The sequence below is a fragment of the Desmodus rotundus genome, chromosome 3 (genome assembly GCF_022682495.2).
Source record: "Desmodus rotundus isolate HL8 chromosome 3, HLdesRot8A.1, whole genome shotgun sequence".
Lineage (NCBI taxonomy): Eukaryota > Metazoa > Chordata > Mammalia > Chiroptera > Phyllostomidae > Desmodus > Desmodus rotundus.
This window is the reverse complement of record NC_071389.1, coordinates 101,730,220-101,756,722: the sequence shown is the minus strand read 5'-3', so window position 1 is coordinate 101,756,722 and position 26,503 is coordinate 101,730,220. Positions and strand designations below refer to the sequence as shown.

The 26,503-nt window shown below is 39.8% G+C and overlaps 1 protein-coding gene across 3 annotated transcripts in view; it reads right to left on the bottom strand.

Moving 5' to 3' along the window:
- XPO4 (exportin 4) overlaps positions 1-25,681 on the bottom strand; it is a 111,930-nt gene extending 86,249 nt beyond the window's left edge. Inside the window, exons 1-4 of one of the 3 annotated variants that reach the window (XM_045188111.3) lie at positions 25,577-25,592; positions 11,495-11,600; positions 6,575-6,730; positions 6,323-6,464 (exon numbers count right to left, since the gene is read on the bottom strand). In XM_045188111.3, coding sequence (XP_045044046.1) covers positions 6,323-6,417 — 95 coding nt within the window. In that variant the 5' untranslated portion in view covers positions 6,418-6,464; positions 6,575-6,730; positions 11,495-11,600; positions 25,577-25,592. Of the gene's footprint in view, positions 1-6,322; positions 6,465-6,574; positions 6,731-11,494; positions 11,601-25,576 lie in introns of those variants that run through there. The other 2 variants (XM_024580749.4, XM_045188112.3) reach the window with 2 other exon arrangements.
- Between the last annotated feature and the right edge of the window lie 822 nt (positions 25,682-26,503).

The following is a 26,503-nucleotide window of genomic DNA, read 5'->3' as shown; positions in this document are numbered from 1 at the left end:
GCACTATGTAAGGGTTAGCTGCTTCAGGCAGTGTTTGACAGATGTAAAGTCAGCCTACTAAGAGCCAGATTAAAATTCTACCAGTTAACAGAGAAATTCTGACCTAACATCCACTTCCAACCAGTGTTATAATCTTAAATCCATCCCCTTAAATGCGGAAAGGCAACATGCTAGTTATCAAAGACACAACATTATGGAAATACGCAAATTCTAAAAAAATCTTTTTAAAACTCTCATCTCTAAGTTCTGTTCCTCGATGTGGAGGCATTCTCCAAAGTGCATCAGACCACAAGGGCATAAATAATTGACTTTTCACAACTGTTTCCTAAAGGTAAGGATCAGAAAACATGACCCTAAACTTTACAATCCAGCCTCTACATGCATAAGAATACAACAACTGTGTACCCTTGGAATAAAACACAAATTCCTTTTTGTTTTAATTTTTCAATTACAGTTGACATTCAATATTATTGACATTACTAATATTATATTAGTTTCAGGTGTACAGCATAGTGTTTAAATAATTATATAAATTACAAAGTGATCCCCCAGATAATTCAAGTACTCACTTGGCACCACACAGTTATTGCAATAATACTGATTACATTCCCTAAGCTGTGCTTTACAGCCCCTATTTTCTAACTACCAATCTGTATTTCTTAATCTCTTCTCCTTTTTCACCAGCCCCCAAACTCCCTCCCACCTTGCAACCCTCAATTTGTTTTCTGTGTCTATGAGTTTGTTACTGTTTTGTATGTTTGCTTATTTTGCTCTTTAGATTCCATATACAAGTGAAATCATATGGTATTTGTTTTTCTCTGACTTGTTTCATTTAGCATAATGCCCTCTAGGTCCAGCCATGCTCTTGCCAAAAAAAATCCAAATTCCTTCACATTGGCTTATAAGCAGTGTGACCTAGCCCAGCTTTCCTGGGACACTCCCAGATTACCTGCTGTCCAACATAATTAGTAACAGTGCTTCCTTTTACTCTGAAGTGTCCCCGGTTTTGGACATAAATGATATGGTCACCCACTCCTAACTAAGGTCCTTCATGGCTGAGTACCTGCTTCTGTCTCTGATCTCACCCCTTCCACACACAGTCAAAACTGCAGATGTACTAAACTTCCTTTAGCTCCTGGCACAAGTCTCATGCACTTCCAGGCCTCTTAAATGCTTTGCCCTCTGCCCAGACCATGATGCCATTTGGTCCAGAGAGCATCCCTGAACCGCACCCCTACACCTGGGCTGGTCATCACGAAGGAGGACTGTCTCACACCTCTCTCTTATAACACAAAGCATCTGCTACCGTGGCTTTTAACATCCTCTCCCAGAATGGCTACCATGTTAGGCCTGCTACTGTTGTCCCAAGGTGAAGTACACTGCCTGCCACAAAATAGGCATTTGTTAGAAACTTATGCAAATGAAGGAACACGTGTCCCTGTGTCTAGATTGAAGTGGAAAACTGTTCCTTCAAAGCACAGACCTGAAGCATTTATTAAGCAAATAAATAGATCCTATTATGGTCAAGAATATGAGTTGACCAAATGGAATTTTTTTAGAAGATTTTATTTATTTTTAGAGAGAGGGGAAGGGAGGGAAACAGAGAGGGAAGAAAACATCAGTGTGTGGCTGCCTCTCACGTGCCCCGCACTGGGGACCTGACCCATAACCCAGGCATATGCACTGACTGGGAATCGAACCAGCAACTCTTTGGTTGGCAGGCTGGCACTCAATCCATTGAGCCACAGCAGCTAGGGCTTACCAAAGGGAATTTTGTACTTTTGGGGGAACACAATAGTTTCAAACACGCTCACTGACTACCACTAGAAAATGCACATAAAGCTGACTACTACTACTAGGAATGTACATACAGCTAGCTGTAAATATCTCTATTGACAAGAATTATAAATTACTAGGAAAACAAATAATAAGAGCTAACATTTACTGGGTGCTTATGATGCACAAGACTTTTATATAAACTAAGTGTACAAAATTTAGTACATTTAATCTTCATAACAATCTCTTGAGTAAAGTATCATTCACTCTATTTAATAATCAGAAAATAAATATACAAAGAGGTGAAATAACTTGCCCAAGGTCATAGATTTAAAATTGGAGGAGTGGGAGTCCTTTTCTCAACCATTATTCTGTAACTGTCTCTTTTAAAAAGTGTATCTGCATTTTACCGTATGTAAATTTACCTTAATTGGGAGGAAAAATAGAAAGGAAAACACTCTGCACAAAACGGCAGTGTTCTATATAACCTACAGTATCCGGCGTACACAGTATACCAAAAACTGTAACTTGACTCTAATCCACCCTGTAGGACATCCTATTAGATAAAAACATATGTCATGAAAGACAAAAAAAGGCAGATTATTCTAGCTTAAAGAGACTACAGGTACCTGACAACAAATTACAATGTCTAATCTGTGATTAAATCACAGATCGAAAAAATAAACTACAGAGGAGAACCAAGATGGCGGCGTAGGTAGACACACTGCGCCTCCTCGCACAACCAGAACTGACAGAGAATCGAACAGCAAGGGGGACCAACACCAAGAAAATAGAAAATAAACATTCATCCAGACTGGTAGGAGGGGCGGAGACGGGCACCGGGGTGGAGAGGACTCGCGTGGCTGTGGCGGGACTGAGACTGGCGGAGTGTGGGACAAATGGCGCAGGCAGTCCGAGCACTAGCAGACCCTGCGGCCCCACATTTGCACAGATAAACCCAGAGGGCCGGACTCAGAGTGGCAGAGATCGGGACAGGCAGAGCAGCGGGTAGCACCCCGCGGCCCCACATTCGTGCACAGATAAACCAGGACGAACGGCGGGGAGCGAAGCAGATCGCGTAACCCAGGGCTCCAGCACGGGAGAAATAAAGCCTCAAACCTCTGATTGAAAACGCCCGTGGGCGTTGGGGCGGCAGCAGGAGAGACTCCTAGCCTCACAGGAGAGGTTGTTGGAGAGACCCACAGGGGCCTAGAGTGTGCACAGGCCCACTGACTCGGGAACCAGCACCAGAGTGGCCCAGTTTGATTGTGGGTAGCGGAGTGAAAGATTGAAATCCGGAGGAGAGTGAGGCGGGCGCCATTGCTCCCACTCGGCCCCTCCCCCACGTACAGCGTCACAGCGCAGCAACCAGCATTACCCCACCCCTGGGAACACCTAAGGCTCCGCCCCTTAAAGTAACAGACACGCCAAGACAAAAAAAAAAAAAAAAAAAAAAGGCCCAAATGACAGAACACTTCAAAGCTCCAGAAAAAATACAACTAAGCGATGAAGAGATAGCCAACCTATCCGATGCATGGTTCAAAGCACTGGTTATCAATATGCTCACAGACTTGGTTGAATCTATTCGAAAAACAGATGAAAAAATGAAGCCTATGCTAAGAGAAACAAAGGAAAATGTACAGGGAACCAATAGTGATGTGAAGGAAACTGGGACTCAAATCAATGGTGTGGACCAGAAGGAAGAAACAAACATCCAACCAGAAAAGAATGAAGAAACAAGAACTTCGAAAAATGAGGAGAGGCTTAGGAACCTACCGGACGCCTTGAAACGTTCCAACATCCGAATTATAGGGGTGCCAGAAGGAGAAGAGGAAGAACAAAAAATTGAAAACTTATTTGAACAAATAATGAAGGAGAACTTCCCTAATCTGGCAAAGGAAATAGACTTCCAGGAAGTCCAGGAAGCTCAGAGAGTCCCAAAGAAGCTGGACCCAAGGAGGAACACGCCAAGGCACATCATAATTACATTACCCAAGATTAAACGCAAGGATCTACATCCAAGATTACTGTATCCAGCAAAGCTATCACTTAGAATGGAAGGGAAGATAAAGTGCTTTTCAGATAAGGTCAAGTTAAAGAAGTTCATCATCACCAAGCCCTTATTATATGAAATGTTAAAGGGAGTTACCTAAGAAAAAGAAGATCAAAAATAGGTACAGTAAAAATGACAGCAAACTCACAGTTATTAACGGCCACACATAAAACAAAAACGAGAGCAAACTAGGCAAACAACTAGAACATGAGGGTTGTCATTAAGGGAGTGGGAGGGGGTGAGGGGGGGAAGGTACAGAGAATAAGTAGCATAGATGATAGGTGGAAAATAGACAGGGGGAGGGTAAAAATAGTGTAGGAAATGTAGAAGCCAAAGAACTTATAAGTATGACCTATGGACATGAACTATAGGGGGGGAATGTGGGAGGGAGGGGGGTGGGCAGGATGGAGTGGAGTGGGGGGGGAAATGGGACAACTGTAATAGCATAATCAATAAATATATTTAAAAAAAAAAAAGAAAAAGAAAAAATAAACTACAAAGAAGGAAAAGGATAAAAATAATGTTATTCATAGAAATCCAAATACAAAATCAGAATTACATGAGAAAAAGGACAGAGATGATGCCTTAGGAGACATGCTGAAATGTTTAAAATGAAGCATCATGGTTTCTGTAGCATCTTTTCAGATGGCTCAGGAGCAAATGCATATATACGTACATACATAATATATACGCACATGAGGGAGATCCAATATGACAAAACATTAACTGAGCCCCTGCTAGGGAAAGGGCATGTGCGTGTTCACTGTACTATTTTTTTATAACAAACTCTAAGACAGCTCCTAAACCAGGGGTGTCAAACTCATTTTCACCAAGGGCCACATCAGCCTCGTGGTTGCTTTCAAAGGGCCGAGTGTAATTTTAGGACTGTATAAATGTAACTATTCCTTAACAGTTAAGTGAGAGCTGGGCGCTGCTGCCAGGTAGAAACCAGGTGCCACGCCAGATAAAACAAGGTGGAGCGGCCTGAGGACCTTGTGTTTGCCACCTGTGTCCTAAACTAATCAAAATTATGTAAGGGTAACGTCATTTTGGATAATACAAGAAATCACACATACACACACATCAAAATTTGCCACACCTTTAAGTCCACCAAGCTCTCCAGAGCTCAGTAGGTCCCACATTGGTGGGGGCAGGGGCTGTGATAAATGAACTGCTCCAGGGCACGCCAGTATAACATCCAAGTGCCCTCAACAAACAACAAATAAAACTTAAATAAAGAAAATCAGTAGAAAAAAGAGAAGGGTTTGAAACTAGACCAGTATTTTATTATTCTGTTAAAAGCAGACTAAAATAAACCATCCCCTCCCTTCACCTATAGGTACACCCACCCACTCATCCATAGAACACCTTATCCATTAAACCTGCAATGCTAACAAGCTAAACAAACCTTGGCTTTTTACTCTCATGCATCTTCTTAGAATCTAGATGTGAAGCAGTCAGCACTTAACTGAGTGCTAGTCATGCCAGTAATCATGATTAAATGTTACAAACTCAGATACTGCTAGTGAACAGTCAGTAGGAAGGTATAACAGTATGCTCTTAATTCTTTTCAAAGCTTTATGCGTGTTTATCACCATTAGTCGACATTCTGACATTCCTCATTACAAGCATTTCTAATTATGTAACATTCTCTTCACTGAACTTGGAAATGACCATGTATGCAAAAAGCACCCAACTGTACAAACAGCACATAGAGACTGTACCGCCTCTTCTTAAAAGAGAGCTTAGCATTTAAGGGACTTAAAAAAAGTAGTAAATGAAACTTCCCCCAAAAGCAGTGTGGCCGATAATTTTCCTCATATTAAAAAAAATTATAAAGCAATAAACGTGCACAATGTTGTAAAATGTTTAAGCACTACAATGAGTATAACAGGAAAAGAAATTCACCTTCACCCTGTCCCTTAAACCTGAGCCCCTCTCCAAAAAAACTGTTAAAAAATTTGGTTCTTTTTTCTTCTACAACCTTGTTATATAACATGCATTTCTATACACATACTTGATTCCTCCCCCTCACCTGTCTTTTCTTTATAATACTTACCAGGCATCAAAAAAAAAAAAAAAAAAAAAGAAGTACAAAGACTTTTGAACTGAGTCCAAAATGCAACACAAAACCTAATATCCAGCACAATCTTTTCAAAGAAACAAAACATAGTATCATAAGCTCAATTAAAAAGCATTATTTTCTTGGAATGGCGAACACACAATATAAAGATGATATATTATAGAATTGTACACCTGAAACCTATATAATTTTATTAAGCAATGTCATCCCAATAAATTTAATATTAAAAAATCATTATTTCATTAAGAAAACAAGCTACAATCACATGTATGAGCATTTAAAACATGAGCCCCACACATAGCTTACCCGTAACATCTATCATTAAAAAAAATAAAGAAAGCCAAAGGGAAAAGCTCCAAAAGGATAAGCTTCACACGAGAGTTTCTGCAGAACCTCCTCTGTGTACTTACTTGGGCCTCTGTAAGACATAGGTTAAAAGGAATGTTCGCAGGGACTCGATGCTGCCCTTTTCCAAGAGAATCCACTCTCGGACCACTGCCTCCATAATGGCCGTGGCAGCTTGAAAGAGGACATAGTCCACCTTGCTTGTTTCTGGGGACAAAATTAGACACTTTCCGTAAACAGCAGCTCATCTTCCCTAGAACATGTTGCATTTATTAATTTTAAAACAGAACTTTTCAGACAAGGAATAAGAAGGTTACCTGTTCTTTTTTTTAATCCAGTGACCTTGCTCTAGCACCACAAAGAGGTTAGTTCCTCTCAGAAGACACCTCAGGCAGGTGGCAGCTAATCCCCGATCACAATTTTCACAAACTTTCCTCACCTCTCTTCAACTGTTACTTCCAAAGCATGAAGAACTAAAAAATAACACAGCTTTAAAAAAAATAAAAATAAAAATATAAAGCAATCAGAAAACTTCCTAAGAGATTCTCACCCTCTGCAAAACAGAACTTGGTATCTGCAAAATACCTTAATAAAGTAGTCTTTGAACATTACTATTTGTGATGAGCCACACCGTTAAAATATTTCAATTTAAGTAATAAAGCTTTCAGCAGGATGACCCATCTCCAAAAGTAAGTTCAGAAATAAATACAATTGTACGTATTCTTTTAAAGTGTTAAAAAGAAAATCACATTTACACAAGGTGAGAAGTTCTTGTGAATTTTCTGATTGCAATACTGATCAAACTGAGTAAAATCCCAAAGCTACACTTAGAAAGATCCAGCCTTGGCTAGCAAGTGATAGTATCTGAACTAAAAACGAAATCCAGAGCAGAACAAAATAGAAAATTAACATACCTAAAAAATCTTTTATATTAATTTTCTATTTTCTTTTATTCACCAATACAACTCCAGTCAGTTTCCAAACAGCATTATCAAAAGGGAGAAACAGTCAAAATAAAGTCAAGAAAAAGTGGAAATTTTCTGAAGCTCTAAAAATAACCATCGTGTGAAATCCATGAGAAATCTATGATTAGACTGCATGTTATTTGCCCAGGTCACTGAAAGCCATGAGAGATTCAGTCGAGGCAGAGAATGGCACCTTCAAGAAATTACTGGAAGAGCATGAAGATACAGTCAGGTGCACCCTTTTCTCTTATTCAGGGTCGAGTCATTTAAAAATCTTACAAGTGATCTTGACACAATTAGCCATAAAAATGTGAGTAAAAAAGTATACCCTACAGAAATTCCTATTACATTACACTACTACATAGGAACATAGGAATTTTGAAAATACCAATTTGGATCTTCTTTTTTAATGTTTAATTATTCCATACTATCTTTATATGAATTCTAATTGTGATATTAAGACCCACAAAAATTTAGAAACCTTAAAATATAATCAATAAATAAAGCAACAGATTCCAAAATGTAAACTTATAATGAAAAGATGTATTTTAAAGTTCCAGGAGAAAAACAAGTATTTTATTCAAAGAGGATTTGAAACAGAAACCAGCTAAATCTATTTAGATCCCTTAAGGAGAAATACAGTACTGCTTCATAAAGGTAATTCAAATCATCCCTTATTATAAATCTTTTTGAAACAAAAGGATGTTCTTTGCTTATCTTCATATTCCAGTAAAAATTTTAGGAACAAGAAACCTGAAATCCTGAACCATGGGTTTTAACAAGGAAGCAAAATCTTAAGGAGTCATATAGAATTTTAGAAATAGAACTCCAAAGATCATCTAGTTCCATTCCTATTATTTTACAACATTTAACAGTTAAAGGAACTGAAACATCAAGAGATGAAGAAGGAAGTCCAAGGTCACATGGCTGGTGGGTTCCTTAAGCAATACTGATTTACCCGTAACTGCACATGCCAACGAAACGAAGACCAAACAAGCACCTTCTGGTCTTCGAGAGCAATGGAACATGCTTACTCCCAACTTTTGTGCTGGGGGGACAACTACAAAAGGTGAATGACATTCAAAGTTTTCAAGATAACTCTTTTCCTGTTTGGTATTAAATGAAGATCTCTACATTATTATCCCCATAAGACACTCTCTAAGAATAAAGGAATCTGGAAAAAGAAAGCCAAATCCCAAATTTTAAAGAAGGAAATTTTCCAACACTAGTAAATTACCCTTTTCCATGAAAACTGTTACTAGCCTTAACACACCATACTCACCCCTAACTCAGATGTGCGAAAGCTGCTTGTAGGAGCACTGGCCACTCGCCAGTAGGACCCAGAATACATGAAGCTTACTCTTCTCTGCTAGAGAGACGCTGGAAATGGCCACAGCTTCACGAGGAACTTCCATTCATCTAAAATTTCTAATGCTTTTAGAATGGCTTTCCACTGACAAAGGCTTTGTCTACGTGACCAATTATTTTAGGACACTGTGATTTCCTACCACTGTAACTTTTATAATAATTATGTATCTTTTTTTAATCTTGTCAGCCATCTGAAACTAGACAAGAGCCATGAACACAAAAGTTCAAATGAACTAAATGTAAGAGAGGAAACATACACACTACATTCTACTCAGAAAATATTTTTTTAAAAAAGAAAAACCTAGTAGTAGTCAAGGCCAGATGTCAGTGATGACAGTTACCTCCCTGGCTTTAAAACACAGGTGATGTAAGCCGCCAAGTCTACTTGATGATAGGCACACACGCACACCAAGCTACAAGTCTCCTGTTTCATTTTGTTTTATTTTGGCTACTTCTGAGATAACAAATCAAAGAAATCCATTTCTCCCTGAGAGAAGGACAAGAGAATGCCACAAAGTTAGCTCCAGGAGTGCTGAACCAGCCCCTCACTGTCTGTGGGTATAATAGTTCTTTAACAAGAGGAGAATGCAGGTTTTTTAAAGGTCCATTTCATCAAACCCAGAAAACTCCTAAGTGCCAAAGACGTCTGAGAGTGCTCTTGTGACACAATGCACAAGCATGCAACATGCACACGTAGACACGTGTGTGCACACACAGAAAAGAGCAAAAAAAATTAAAACTAGAATGAAAACAAAAGGATAAGACAAGGAAATGAGGAAAAATGAGAAACATAATGAAACATAAGTGAGAAGGGGAAAGGAAGAATTTTAAGAGGCTAAAAAAGGGAAGCATCAAGGAGAAAGTCTCCCCCTTATCAGACTATATTACCCAGACATTCTACAAAAATGATACACAATCCCTACACAAGAATGTGAAAATTCTGAGTTGCGACTGACTGCCACTTGCATGAGAAGTCTTCTTAGAGGAATTAACCCTTCTGTGCTGGTGGCAACCGAGGAAGGAGTTAAAGATATTCTGTGAAGTTTAGATGTAACATTAATGTAACACAGGGCTTGGCAGTACATTAATGACTGTAATACATGCACTCGGGCTTTTAAATAGTTTATGTCTCAAAACCCAAACTGATTTTAGAAGCACGACTAGAACTGGCAATACTCTTCTTCAGAAATTTTTATCAGAAAAACAAGTTTTCCAAAACAAGCTCAAATCATAACAAAGCAACAATACTTCATAAATACACATACTCGAAAAAGAGTGGTATAAACAAATAAACTCTAATAAAATTCTTATAACTTAGATCAACTACTTCCCACCTAGTACAGAATGACAACTGAGTTACAACAGAAAGTAAGATGAACATGATGGAACCTAACTAACGCAATTACGGTACCTGCCGTGAAAACCATTCTCAGATTAGTTCAGGGGCCAGTTTAAAACAATGATTTTCTAAATCCATTAATGCTGAGCAATTTCCAGGCGGTAAGAATGAAGTAAGTCTCCCTTAAATTCTTAAGGCTGATGTTTAGTTTTGCTTCTTTTAATGCTGAGTTAAATATTCTCCACAGGCATAAAATAAATTTTCTTAGTGTCAGAAACAAATTCAACACTCAAAAAAATTTTCAAAAATTCCTCATTTGGAATTTAAAAGGTGGCTATTAAAGTTGCTCTCTACCTCCTGAGTGGGAGAGAGCCACCTTCATCACCACTACTAGCTCCTTGCAAAGAAAACACAGGGTTTTTTTAAGCTTGTCATATTTTCAAAATGTCATTTGAAATGAGGTAATGGGGTCATGACATTTATTGACTGTCTACAAAGTGCTTCTCTATGTTGTTACTACATATGCACCTCACAACTCCAGATAGCTGAGTCTATGATGGAACCTGACATCACTGTTCCCATTTCACAGGTGAGAACAGGCTCAGAGAGGGTAACTCCTCGAGGTGACCCCACGCTGCAGACACCACTGGAGCTGGGACCTCCCAGTGTCTGCACCAGAGCTTTTCCACCCCAGTTAATCTAACAACTCTCATTTATAATCCCATCTAAGTAGAGCATGTAACTTTCATTGCAGGCCAATTTCAATCTGGAAACCAGAGTACAGGTGGCTAACAAGTCAAAGCACAAGATGAAAGGTCAGATATTTTAGTTCCTAACACTCCTAACCAATTCTGTGGTCATGAATAACTCAGCATTTCAGAGCCTTAAATATGTGTGACAAAAATTGGCTCCAATTTTTTAAAAAAGCACTAAGGCTATAAAATATCTAAGAGGCAGAAGATTATATGGGTGTGTGTATGTATAAAAGAAAATAACCATCTTTGGAAAGAGATCATTTCTGTACATATATCAGATAAAAAATGTACTCATAAAATTTTTTTTACAAGAGTAAAAATCAATACTGCATTTTAGGATATGCAGTGATATACAGTGGTAACCTAACACAGAACTAATATTCACTAAGCAAGCTGAGTACAAACTACATGGTTAAAAAAAAAAAGAAGAATTTAAAAAATTGTAGAAAGCTCCAAAAACAATTTAAATTTTAAAATGCTGGGATAAGATATAGTACATTTTCTATAATAAATGATTATCACAATTGAAAAAATATTAGATTTTACCCTCACTCTTAACAGCCTTCACATCATGGTCAATAATAAAACAATTATTGAACACTATATCTAGGAGAGAAAAATCCAAAGTTAAAAAAGTTGTTCTGTCTGGCTATATGGGATATCTTTAAAGCCACTTCAGTAGAATGATTATTAATGAAAAATTGTAACTGTATAAACTTGCTTGTTTTAAAAGGAATTTAAAATATCTAACATTCAAGACAGAAAAACTAGAAGTGATTATGCAAAAATATTTTTAAAGTGAATACTTACCCAAAATATGCTTGCAAACTGCAAATGGTGATTTGGATTTCCTAAATGATAAGAATATGTGCTCTGCATGCTGGCGTTGCTCACTGTTGACCATGGAAGGCGGTGCCTTGACAGTTAAAGAGAAACAAAAAATAGAGTACATGTGTTCAATAAGAACGCTTCAACAACAGCAATCCTACTTACAATGGGAAAATACTCTCACTTTTAAGGGGCAACAGAGGCACAAATTCTTTTTTCTTTTTAGGAACTATTAATATGAAACTTCATAACCAATATTTAAAATATAGTTTCAGGAAAAAGGAAGAAATTCCTGGCAAGGTTTGGGTCAGAATCCTTTGAAGTTGCCTACATTTTAGAAAGATATTCATCTAACATGTTTTTGTACTTTTTTTAAACGTAGGTAATTTACTGCCTTTTATTCCAAAATATACCACTCCATCTAACTTGACCAAATTCAAATAATTTCAAAATTCTTCAAAACTGGTGCTAACTGAATCCAAAGTCACTTTCCTTTCCTAGTCTGTCCCTGCCTTTCTGTTTTTATAAGTGGTTACACTTGCCTTCTGAATGAACAAAACTCTTATATCTTCTCTTCCAAAATAAAAGTAACAAGCTGACTGTGATACTTAAGTTGAGACTACAGCAGCAATGGTCTCACTTTATTTTTCTTTTAATTTTATTTATTTATTTATTTTAAGAGAGAGGGGAAGGGAGAGAGGAGAGGAATAGAAACATCGATGTTGAGAGATACATCAATTAGTTGCCTCTCATACTCCCCCAACTGGGGTCCTGGACAGCAACCCAGGCATGTGCCCTGACTGGGAATCAAACCAGCGACCTTTCAGTTTGAAGGCCAGCACTCACTCCACCGAGCCACACCAGCCAGGGCCAAAGGTCTAACTTTAAATTTTTCTTTTTAAAACTTTTTATGCACAGGGCATGGCTTGAACCAGTTTTATTTTCCTTAATTTTAAATATATACATGAATATGCCACCTTTGGAAAGAGATCTGTGGAATATTCTCTAAATAATTTCTACTTCTTGCAGATCTCTTTTTCCTAGGTTATAGCCGCTAACTTAACTTAGTTTACAGCACTTTGCAGAGCCAGTGTACGCTGGGGGAAGTTGGTACTGAGGGTTCCTGACAGCTTTCCAGTCTTTCTGTGTGTACCAGTCTCACATATGGTTGAAACCTCAGGATTCTCCCTTAGCCTTCTGTCTTCCTTCATGGTACTAGGAGAACCTCCTTACACTGTCCCGTCTCCAGGGCCCTCTGCAAGAAGAACTATTCTGCATGGCACATCTCAGCTCCTCCCCAAAGGATGATTTTCTTTCATCAGAACCCTAGAATCCACCTATCCCTACCTCTCTGGAAGTACGTATCCAGAGTCACTAGCCCAGGAGAAAGCCTGAGTTTCTCTTCTCCTGCTAATCCTCCTCTCAAGGCCTGCCCCACCCACCTTGTATTTTACAAGCTCACGACAGTTTGTACGTGGTCAGCCCATGGGCAGAAAACCAGGAAAGAATTTCTGGACTTTCGCCCACCAGTTTATCTGGTTTTGAATAACCTATTGAAAGCTAAAGCTGGCACCTGTTGCCCCATGCCTTCAGGGTGGTCCAGTGGGGCAGAATGTACCACCATCTAAATATCGGGGCGCTGAGTGGAATGTGGGTAAGGTTCATGTCACTGGCTAGAGCTTTAAGGGTGGGGTGGAAGTTAACTACTATTTTTTTGGCCATGATCAAATCTATCCCTTTTTTTAAAATTAAATAATGAATCAAAATTGATCATTCAAGCCCTGCCTTCAAAATGAAATTTTTAGCATTGTTTAGCAAAAACAATAAAAACCCAAGTTTTTTTTTAACCATCCAAAAACACATAAGTATTATCAGGTAATTCTACCTTAAGTTTTTAAAATTACTGTTAAATCTGAAAAGTTAGGAATTAGTAAAGTCTGGAATTTACAGAACTCCTATCTGAATAATAAATTAATCAGCCAGAAAAGCCAGACATATCTTAACAAAACAGCTTCTAAAGTCTGCCCAGGTTTTTAAATCCCATTTTTTCTAACAATCTTTGTTCTCAAGATAATATCCTCTGAACCAGAACGACCTAAGTATATAATCCCATTATATGGTTTGGGTGTCTTTGACCCATCTGAAGAGGAGGAGAAGAGACTGTTTATAAAGCCTACCAATTAAAATATTACAATTCTCAATTTGGAAGGGGACAGAGAGGGCAAATGGTAGGAAAATAAACCTTTGCTATTGTAACCAATATAAAGTAGGGAAATCGTAATTTCGACTGTATTCAAAGAATCTGGAAGATGAACATTCTGTAACCAAGTACATTATATCCATATTCATTATAAACTGTATCAATTATGCAACACTAGTCACTATGATTTCAATTAAAATAGGAAGGAAGGAAGGAAGGGATGAAGGGAGGGAGGAAAGGAGAGAGGGGAAGACTAACTTCGGATGCTTTGGCCTAAAGGAATTATTACAATTAGTTAAAGCCAGTTCCCACTATTATTCTTAAGGATATATCACCCTCTACAGCTCTCTAAGTAAAAATGCAAACATTTCTAATAAAGCATTGTGTCAAATTCTTTAATACTTTCTTAAAAGGCTTTATTAATAACACATTGTGAACAGCTAACTGCTAAATATGTTTGTTCTTTCATTGGCAAATTCTTCATTGCCACCATCTTCCCCAATTCAACACGTTGCGTTTGTGTTCTTCACAAGGACTCCATCCTGCATATTTGCTGCCTATACCCTAGATACTCAGCACATTACTAAGCACTACCTGCTACACTACACTGCTGTGATACACATCAACTATGGGTTACCCAGAGAATTTCTGAGTGACATATTCTTTTTTTCTCATCACTTTTGGAAAAAGCACTACACACACACATAATTTTGCAAATTAATATGCTAGTTATTCTACAAACAAAAGTAGTTCCTAAAGCTAATTTGTCTTTGGAAACCCTGATATCCACACACTTAATAAAGCACAGGTTTGAATATAATTTTAATATAACAAAAAGCAATATTCCATTTATAAAATATCAGACTTCTTAAACAGTGAAGTATAATCTAAATGATAGAAAGGATCTCACTAACCGTCACAATAACCCTGTGAGGTAGGTCCTATTATTATCCCCATTTTACAAATGAGGAAACTTGTACCAGCTGAAAACATGCATACTGAGAGTCATTGATTCATTCAGTAAAGACTTTAAGTTAATGATAAGAATTTACTGGATTTTCAGTTTCCTTAAACCTTTGGAACTTAACTATTGCTCTTATCTAAATGTAAATCCACAACACAAAATGATACTTTGTTACTTTTCTTTAAAGATTTTATTTATTCATTTTTAAAGAGAAGGGAAAGGAGGGAGAAAGAGAGGGAGAAAAACATCAACATGTGCCCCAGCTGGGGACCTGGCTGGCAACCCAGGCATGTGCCCTGACTGGGAATCAAACCGGAAACCCTTTGGTTCAGAGGCCAGCACTCAGTCCACTGAGCCCCACCAGCCTAGGTGATACTTTGTTACTTTTTAAATGAGTGGGCCTTCCATTCCCAATGGTACCACTGACTACATACCTTGAACGACTCTTCTGCTAAAATCAAATTAAAATGGTGAATAAAGTATTTCCCAAAATTTTAATGTATTGCTGAACTTACAAGAAATTAAGGAATCCTCAGAAGCTAAAAAGGAAGCAAAAGCAGGGATCCAAAGATGAAAGCAAGCACACATACATACATTTACCCTGAAAATGCATCAACCCCAAATGACCTTGAGTTTGCACTGTGATAGCTGCCCAAGGTACAGAAGACTGGAGATAGAGCAGGGCCGACCTAAGGTGGGGCTCTAACAAGACATCCCTCCACACAAAGCTGGGATCTTCAGTAGAAGAGTAAATGAACTATTTAAAAAAAATATGGTGAAATCATTACTCAAAAATTATTTCATTACCCAATATTCTGTGACAAGAACCTTAACCAACTTGTTTTGCTAAAATGGTATGTGACACATATTGTGTACTCTTTTATGATGTCTAAAAAGTTTTCCTGATACAGTTCATAAGTGGACAAGTGGTAAAGGCAGGTATACAAATGAAGGTGATGAAAAAAATTTCATTGTCTTCATTCTATTTGACATTTATAAATCTAAAATGAGAATTACTTATAATTATAAAGCAAAGAATATGGCCATTTTCTCTTTATCACTATGGTACCATCAAGGTTTTCTTTTTAAAAGTACTGTTTTGATGACTCTAAATCAAGGGGGAAAAAATCAGAATAATAAGAATCAGTATTCATTCTGACAGTGGGAGTGCAACCAGTAGAAGTAATGATGGGACCTATGAGGATTATGCAAAATCTGGGATCAGTTTACAAACCAGAAGAATGCAAACAGACACATGACCACACTGTAGACATGTGCTGCCCACTATGGTAGCCAGTCCCCATGCGTGGCCACTTAAATTAAGTAAAATTAAAAATTTAGGAGACTTCCAGCCAAGATGGAGGCGTAGGTGGACACACTGTGCCTCCTCACACAACCAAAAGAAGGACAACAACAAATTTAAAAACAAAAAACAACCAGAACTGACAGAAAATCGAACTGTATGGAAGTCTGACAACCAAGGAGTTAAAGAAGAAACATTCATCCAGACGGGTAGGAGGGGCGGAGACAGGCAGCAGGGCAGAGAGGACTCATGGCAAGGCTGCGGCTGGGTGCCAGCGAGGTGGAGGCTAGCACAGTGGGTGGTCCCACATTCAGTGCAGATAAACCAGGAGGAACAACTGGGGAGTGAGACAGACCAGCAACCCAGGGTTCCAGCTGGGGGAAATAAAGCCTCAAACCCTCTGACTGAAAAAACCTGTGGGGGTCGAGGTAGCAGGAGAAACTCTCAGCCTCACAGGAGAGTTCGCTGGAGAGACCCACAGGGTCCTAGAACACACAAACCAACCCACCCAGGAATCAGCACCAGAAGGGCCCAATTTGCTTGTGGGTAGCGGGGGAAGTGACTAAAAACCGGCAGAGAACAGAGGAAGCACCATTGTTCCTTCTCAGACCCCTCCTCCACATACAGCCTCACAACCCAGCAACGTGGGTTGCCCTACCCCCGCCCAGGTGAACACCTAAAGCTCCACCCCTTACTATGTAACAGGCGCACAGTGACCAAAAAAATGGCCCAAATGAAAGAACAGATTAAGACTCCAGAAAAAATACAACTAAGCGACAAAGAGCCAACCTATCAGATGCACAGTTCAAAACACTGCTAATCAGGAAGCTCACAGAATTGGTTGAATGTGAGATGAAAATTAGATCACAAATTAGATGAAAAAATGAAGGTTATGCTAAGTGAAATAAAGTAAAATGTACAGGGAACCAATAGTCAAGGGAAGGAAACCAGAACTCAAATCAATAGTTTAGAACTCAAATCAATAGAAGGAAGAAAGAAATATTCAACCAGAACAGAATGAAGAAATAAGAATTCAGAAAAAATGAGGAGAGGCTTAGGGACCTCCAGGACATCTTTAAACGTTCCATAATGAAGGAGAACTTCCCCAATTTGGTGAAGGAAATAGACTTCCAGGAAGTCCAGGAAGCCCAGAGAGTCCCAAAGTTGGACCCAAGGAGGAACACACCAAGGCACATCATCTTTAAGTTACCCAAGATTAAAGATAAGGGGAGAATCTTAAAAGCAGCAAGAGAAAAGCAGACAGTTACTTACAAAGGAGTGCTCATAAGACTGTCAGCTGATTTCTCAAAAGAAACCTTACAGGCAAGAAGGGGCTGGAAAGAAGTATTCCAAGTCACGAAAGGCAAGGACCTACATCCAAGATTCCTCTATCCAGCAAAGCTATCATGTAGAATGGAAGGGCAGATAAAGTGCTTCCCAGATAAGGTCAAGTTAAAGGAGTTCATCATCACTAAGCCCTTATCATATGAAATGTTAAAGGGACTTATTTAAAGAAAAAGAAGATAAAAACTATGAACAGTAAAATGACAACAAACTGACAGTTATTAAAACCAAACCTAAAAAAACAAAAACTAAGCAAACAAGTGAAACAGGAACAGAATCACAGAAATGGAGATCACATGGAGGGTTATCAGCAGGGGAGTGGGTGGGGAGAGAGGGGAAAAAGGTACAGAGAATAAGTAGCATAAATGGTGGGTAGAAGTTAGACAGGGGGAGGGTAAGAATAGTATAGGAAATGTAGAAGCCAAAGAACTTATATGTACGACCCATGGACATGAACTAAAGGGGGGGAGTGCAGGTGGAAGGTGGTGTGCAAGGCAGAGGAGAATAAAGTGGTGAAAATGGGACAACTGTAATAGCATAATCAATAAAATATATTAAAAAAAATTTAGCTCCTCCATTGCACTAGCCACGTTTCAAGTGCTCAACAGCCACACATGACTACTGGCTACCTACCATACAGGAGAGTGTCAACATAGGGCATTTCCATCAACGCAGAAAGTCCTATCAGCACTGCTCTGCAAGAAATTTTAACTAATATTTACAAAGTACTTACAAGAAGGCCCCCTTGATTTATGTGCTTTGACACAATGTCATTTGATACATTAAAGTACAAAATAACTGTTAACACTTACAGAGCACTCACAATGTGCCAGGCACCACACTAAACACTTTCCTTCCAATGTAAATGAAATCATTTCATATTTACATAAACCCCTTGAGGTAGATACCATTATTATCCTCTTTTAGAGATGAAGAAACAGACACATGGACGTTAAATGACTTGCTAAATGTCACACAGCCTAGTTCCAGGAGGAGCCAAGAAGAATCCAGATGGTCTGGCTCCAGACTCTCCATGTTACACTGCCTTTCAATTCCTAAGTTTTAGTGATTCCCATGTGTGCTTACTAATATACCAACAGCGCGATTTTTCTACACTCAACTGATTAGGTCAATATCATACAACTACTACTTTCTAATTTGTTCTCTAATCCCTACTACAAACCACAAAATAAAGATAGGCCAGTTTTCTAAAATTATTAATTTTATTCAAAAATTAGGGTCCCATAATTTTACATTAAAACATGGATGTATTATGGATTAGAATAAAATTTTTTTAAGATAAAAGTTGAGAAATTCCGAGCTTACACAAGCTGTCCCCAGCTTACCCCAGACATATATTCCTTCTCCTTTACCATTATAGTCACTTTGGCATTAAAAAATGTTTTAAGAATATTAATATATCCCCTCCTATCTAGCTTTGTCCAGAATCTCATCATCTTTAACAACTTCAGCAGACTCCTAACTGGTCTTCTTAACTCATACCTTGTTTCCCTCTGATAAGATTTCCCACAGTTCCACAAGGTACACTACTGGGTGGATTCCAGGTAATCATTGTAGCAAGTGAGGATAACCCAGGATAACCCAGCCCCTGCCTATTTCCTGAGGCTCACCTCACACTACTCCCTTCCTCATTTATTCATTAGTTTCTTCATTCAACAAATATTACTGAGGCACTACCATCTGCAAACAAGGTCCCTAAACTAATACATATTAGGATCTAGCAAGGGATGCCACATCACTAATTAACAGTACCAAATAAATGTAAGATTCTGAATGTGGTAGGTGTCAATGAACCACACAGTTAACTAAGTACAGGACAGGTAAATTTCAACTTTTAGGGGAGCTGGGGAAGGCTTTCCTGAGAAAGTTCCTATGCAGAGACCTGGAGAATTACGTGATATGAAGAAGAGCATTCTAGGCTGAGGGAATAGTACATGAAAGAAGGGCAGGACAAAGGACTGAAAGAGAACTGTGTAGCTGTTGCAGAGAAAAGGTGGTGGGCCAAGGATTCTAAGAAACTGGAGAAATGAAAAACTTACCCAAAGCCTCACGAACAGCAGTCAGTAACAAACCTCGGTTCGAATCTGGGTGATCTGTGTCTGACGCCCCAGGACACTGTGTGCCTCCTCTACGGCACTGTTCGCATCTGTCAGTCCACACACAAACCACTATCAAACGCCCACTATGTGCCAGGCAAAGTGTTAGACGGTTTACACACAACAGTGTTTCAATTATATGCAAAACCAAATTGAATTCCTGTCTGTATGGAGCTTCCAATCCATGAGGAGTCAATAACAGAATCACACAAACAGCATAAAATTACAGGTGAAATAATAAATGTTACTAAGGCAAATGGTACTAAGAAAAATAATTTAAGCTAATTCAGCATGGTCAGGCTTTTCGACAAATTAAACCACTGCACTGAGATCTGAGGAATTAAATGTTAACTAGGCAAAACAGGTAGCAGGGTGTTCCAAGCCAAAGGATACATGCATGTAAGGTTCTTGAAAGGGGAGATCAACTGTGATGGACTGGAGTGTGACCTGTGCAGTTACACAGGCCCCAGCTCTTAAAAGGGACACCCTTGATCTCATATTCTGTTGCCATTCTGAAATTCTAAATTATTTTTTACCGTTAAACTTATGACTTGTTACAAGAAGCCCAATTGGACTGTGTGGGAGCTGTGAAGACAGGTTGGTGGGCAAGCACACATGCGCAGGCCTCCAGGCAATCTGGGGCACACAGGCCCCCACAGTACCTGGGGTGGGGGCTGTGCCCATAGTGGGAACCACCGGCCTGTCCATCCCCAGAGTCTGTCCCTGAGTGTTAACCCTCCAGCCTAAGCGCTGCAACAGGAACTCAGGCAGTAAACTTTTGATAGTAAATTACAAAACAATATGTACACATGGACACTGCTATAGAGCATCAGGGACTTATTAGAATTCTTCAAAGTTAGAATCTCTGGTTCTCAAAACTGCTACAGCACAGGTGGCAAACACAAGGTCCACGGGGCGAAATCCAGCCCTTCACCTTGTTTTATCTGGCCCAGCACCTTGTTTCTACCCAGCAGCAGCACCAAGCTCCTTGCCCCTAGATAAGGAGTAGTTACATTTATACAGTCCTAAAATTACATTCGGCTCAGCGAGGCTGATGTGGCCCCCGGTGAAAATGAGTTTGACACCCCTGTGCTACAGCAAAGCAAATATTTACAGGCTTAGAAATAGAAATTAAATTTAAAATCATTGCAAAACTAAAAATGGAACTGCCTTTTGACCTAGCAATTCCACTGCTAGGATTATATCCTAAGAATCCTGAAACACCAATCCAAAAGAACCTACACACCCCAATGTTCACAGCATCACAATTTACAATAGCCAAGTGCTGGAAGCAACCTAAGCACCCATCAGTAAATGCGTGGATCAAAAAACTATGGTACAATTTACACAATAGAATTCTATGCAGCAGAGAGAAAGAAGGAGCTCCTACCCTTTGCAACAGCATGAATGGAACTGGAGAGCATTATGCTAAGTGAAATAAACCAGGCGGTGAGGGACAAATACCATATGATCTCACCATTAACAGGAACCTAATCAACAAAACGAACATGCAAGCAAAGTATAGCCAAAGACACTGAAATTGAGAACAGGCTGACAGTGATCAGAGGGGAGAGGAGAGGGGATAATGGGGGAAAAGGATGAAGGGTTTACAGGAACAATTATAAAAAAAGAAAAAAAGAAAAATAAATAAATAAAGATCATTGCATTCCACAGAAAAGAATGTTATTTTAATATAAAGCTCTGAACAAACCATTTATTATTAATGAGAAAGACCACCCTACTTTTTTCTTATAATTGAAGATGCAATGCCAGGATATAAACAGGCATTTCTAATGATTCACAAGCCATTAACCTACTTTTGGTTTCTTGTGTTACCTATACAAGTAAGAATTGTCAGAGGAAACATTAAGATCTTCTACAAATTTACATCTAATATTAAACTCAGACTTAAAAAAAATCTCATTATATGGTTAAATATTTTTAGAAAACAAATATTCAAGAATCAACAGCTCTAAATGTACTAAAATTTATATCTGTAAATAATCAGAAATTTTTCCCAATGTTGTCTCAGCCTATAAAATATGGCAGCTCTAGGAATAGCTGCACCAGCAGAAAGACCCTACCCAAAATAAAAAGTTATAAAAAATTATTCACAATCTTGCATTTGCCAAGAGCAACTGACATCACTTTCAATTATACTGACTGAAAATGAACTTGCTAAAAGTAAAATTTTCACAGCCTAATGTATTTGTAGAAAAGCAAGCCAAAAAATACTTTATAACCAATCAAGATATCATGGCCCTGGCCAATGTGGCTCAGTTGGTTGGAGCGTCATCCTATAAACCGAAAGGCTGCAGGTTCAACTCCCAGTCTGGGCACACACCTGGGTTGTGGGTTCTGTCCCCAGTTGTGGTGCATACAAGGCAATTGATCAATGTTTCTCTCACATCAACATTTCTCTTTCTACCCCCAACCATTCCCCCCCTCTCTAAAGTCAATAAGCACATCCTCAGGTGAGGGGGAAAAAAAGATATCGCAGAGGTGTTATTTATTGTAATATATAAAGTTGTAACAAAATATTACTTTTGCCAATTTATAAATTTATAACTCAACACTATTACTCCTATTATGTTCTAATGTGTTTTTATTTTTAAAAGAGAAAAACTTTATACTCTAAAACTGTTAATGGCAACTTTTCCTCCAAATTTATTTTTAGAGAGGGGAAGGGAGAAAAAGTGAGAAACAAACATCAATGTGTGGTTGCCTCTCGCACACCCCCTACTGGGGACCTGGCCTGCAACCCAGGCATATGCCCCGGCTGGGAATCAAACCAGCAACCTTGAAGGCATGCTGCCACTCAATCCACCAAGGCACACCAGCCCCGGCTTTCCTGCTGTTTGAACCAAGGACCCCACAAATTCTGTGACCAACCCTGGCTGGAAAACAAATACAGTGAGAGGAATACCTTCAGGCTGGACTCAGGGAAGGCCAAAAACTGATGAGCTCAGAGTCTACTGAGACAGGCATTCAAATGAGGGGATGGAATAAAGCATGGTCCAGTAAATCAGAACCTCTATAGTTAAAACAGGAGTTTACAGTTGTAACAATTACCCCAAGATTGACTGTGCACATTCTAAACTTTGAAAGCCCCTACTCTAGAATATTCTTCTTTTGTCATTTTATAGTGGGCCTGATTTTTCCCACAATAACAATAGATTTTGGGCTAAGAGTAAATCTATATCCCTTCTCCAGAATTAAGTTTATCATTTTCCTAACAGCTCCTTCTCAAAAGCCTTTTTCTCCCTTTATTTGCTAGCAAGGTGAAGCTTATAGCAATGATGAAACAATCTGCAAAAAATGATAAAACTGACATAAATGCAAAACTACAAGCCCAGTCCTTTACTCAGCCCAGCCAGAGAGTTTTTAGTTCTTTTAAGATTTTATTTATTTACTTTTAGAGAAAGGGGAAGGGAAGTAGAAAGAGAGGGAGAGAAACATCAATGCAAGAGAGGAACATTAATCGGTTGCTTCTCACATGGGCCCCATCAAATCCACAACCCAAGCATGTGGGAATCGAAGCAGGACCCTTAGCTCTGCAGGACAACGCCCAACTAACTGAGCATCACCAGTCAGGGCACTTTTAGTTTTCTTTGAGATAAAAACTATAGGACATTCAAAAAAGTCAACATACATTTTAAAAACACATGAAACATTCAATTTTATCAAAATTTTATTATTTGCAACTCAATGATTTTTTTATATTATAAAAATTCAATCTATATTAAAATTTAAGAAATTGAGGACACTTGACACATGCAATCCTATTCCCTATGTAGCTATTCTTAGAAGTTTAGTATATACCTTCCAATTCTGTTTCTATGCATATACAAACATATACAGATTTTTATGTAGAAAACAAAAATATCCTGTTCTGCACTTTTTCCTCACTTATGTTGAGCATCCTTCCATGTCTATTCAGATCTTTCCATTAAAAAAAAGAAACACAAAATTACCACATATTAGATCCACATTTCTTGAGAGTTCCACAAAATTCCACTGAATAGAATACACAGCTTATTCAAACAATTTCTCCCAACTAGACATTCACTTTGTTTCAGTTCTGTGCTACTGCAAGGTACAATATATAGACGGGGTCAGAAGACATACAGACTTTTTTTTTATCCTCACCCAAGACACTTTTTTCATTGCTTTGAGAGAGAGAGGAAGAAACATCCATGTGTGAGAAACATCAGTTGGTTTTTTCCTGGCTGCAACAGGATGGGATCATAGGCACCCAGGGTGGGATAGAACCTGCAACCTAGGTATGTGCCCTGACAGGAATCAAACCCACAACCTTTTGGTTATGGGACGATGCTCCAACCAACAGAGCCACATGAGCCAGGGCAACATACAAATTTTTAAGGCTTTGGTACTACCTACCAAAAACTTGTAACTTTTGTATAACTTCGACTAGCATTCTCTACTTTCCCACATTTACAGTTTGAAATAATCGTTTTAATCACAGTTCTGGTTCTGAACTATTCTTTTCCAGCTTTCTATTCTCTTCCCGTGACAGTGCTAAAATGTTTCAATTACTGCAATTTTTGAATACATTTCAACAACTGGTACATCAAGTCAGTCCCTCAAATCTTTTATTTGTTTATTTATCTATCTCTGGAAAGATTAAAAGTATGCAAACTTCTATCTATGCGAAATATATGAGAGGTGGTGAGGTAGAATGGAAAGAAATCCAGCTTTAGACGCAGGAAAGTATGAGTTGTAGACCTAATTCTGCAGCTCAGTAATTATGTAATCCAGGCCATGTAAACTCTCAACCTTGTTTTAACCTTGTTTAACTCTCAATCTGTTGCAAGGGGTACTGAGTGTGTAAAGCATCAAACAAATATCTGGCATGTAATATTCATTCAATAAATAGCACTTATGACTATCACCCTCATAGGTGATAAAACTAGCTTTGCCAGGGAAGAGGGAAAGCACAGGCAAAAACAAATACTGATACTCAGGCCAGTGATGAAGGACACTCATTTTCTCTTATCAATGAGAGAAATAAAGCTGTGGTTTTGGGGTCACATACTCCTTCTGGAAACTAATGAAAATGGGGCTCCTCGAGAAACTTTCCCAGTATTTAACGAAATTCTTTATGTCGGAATCTTAAGAACCTTGTACTAAGAGGGAGACTAGGTAGTTTTTTCTGGACTTAACTGCAAGAATATGAACACATTATCTGCTAAGTTTTGTGACAAAATAATTCACTTAACTTTGCTCAGAATAAAGCAATTAAATCCTACTTTTTATTAGACTTCTCAATTTCATGAACTATCTCTGTTGTATGCGAAAACAAATCTTGGTAAATGAAACCACAAGCTGTGCTAGAATTAGTTCAAATATTTTTAAATGTGATGTTCAAACACATAACCTAAGCACCAAACCAAAAGGAAAAAGTCCAAAAGGATAGCAAATCTGGCTGCAGTCAATTCTTTAAAAGGCTGAATCAATTCAAGGAATTAAATGAGCTACTAAATTCAAAAAAAAAAAGACTTCCTTGTCTACAAACAAGGAAGTCATCATTTAAAAAACAAAATTGACCCAGCAAATACACAGTTTAACAAGTAAATGTATATAGCTTATCCTGACTTCCCCCAGCAAGGAATCCTTTTTTACCCTTTATTCTTCCCAAACTCCCTGGGTGAATAACCCACTCATTTAACTGTTTAATGTGTCGTGTCAGAATGAAGTGGACGCGTGAACCACTGGGAGTACCAAAGTTGGGCCCCAAGGTCCTTGGTCCCAAAGAGTCCCCTCCCTCCCGCTGCCACCATTCCACGTGCTGGAGATGCAGCGGCCCCAAGGCGGCTACAGGCCCCGAGAAGCACTTGGGAACCCGAGGCACCAGAGGAACTAACAGCTCCAGGCCGGGCCTCCCTCCCTCCGCTCCCGCACCACGGATGCACACAGTGCGGTGGACCCTGCGGCCTGAGAAACCCTCGTCCGGCAACCATACATCCCGGGATAGACAGCCCCAAGACGGGGTCGAACAGCAGGACAGCGGCATAAGACTCCCGTACCACGCCACGCCACCGCCTCCCTCGTGGGCCCCCAGACGGCCTGGCAGGACCAGGCAGGCATGGAGGCTGGGGCGGGGCGGCGCGCTCACCATCAGAACTTTGGCCGCGTTCTCCAGCTGAGCGATCACTTCTGGGGGGCCCAGCGCCGCCGCCATCATGGTCTCTCTTCAATGACGCGCCATCCAGTGCATTCTGGGAGCGGCGCAGCTGCCCACCAATCGGCACACGCCCCGCCCCTGCTCGCCCCAGGTGGCTGGGGAAGGCGGTGTGGAGACGGAGGTTGGGCCGGGCTGCCTAGCCAGGGACCCACTAGGTTGGGGCCGGGAGGCGTGGACAGTGTCAGAAATGGATTTCGGGAGCACCGGAGGTTAGCTGGCAGTGATGGCTGCGCAAGCGTGCTGCTGGTCTCAGAGCTCAGGTGCCTGGCCACACAGACCCGCAGTTCTGTCTCAGTGACTCCCAGCCACGGGCACCGGCACCAGCACCTGCACCACACAGACACTGTCCGTCTCTTTCGTGCCTCAGTCCACACTGCGTTATGCACCGGAGAGCCTCCTGAGATCTGGGTCCCGGGGCGCCCCCCTCCCAACATGCCTCTGCATCCAGGCTTCCTTGCCTCAGCCTGCAGCTCCACACTCCGGGAGGCCGTGCGTAAGGCGTAGTCCAGGTGCATTTGCACCACAGGCCACTGACACCCTTGTGAGAAAACCCATCCTTCTCTCTAGCCAAGGCTCTCAGTCCGTACACGAGAGGCGGAAGCAGACCTGGGTTGACCGCCTGCTTCTCTCATCAAGTGAGAGCTCTCAGCCTCCAGGCTTCCAGCTCTGTTGTGTTCACGGGATTCATCGTGTTAATTGTGGGCCCGTGTGGAGAAGCCAAGGCGCTAGTAATGCACTTTGCACTCCTTCAGTCTGCTTTACAACGTTCAGGCACGTGGTTCTCAGAACAGCCGGCTCAGCTTCTCTGACTGCTAAAAAGGGGTTTGGATGAGGGTGTATTTCTTTTGGAGTCCACAT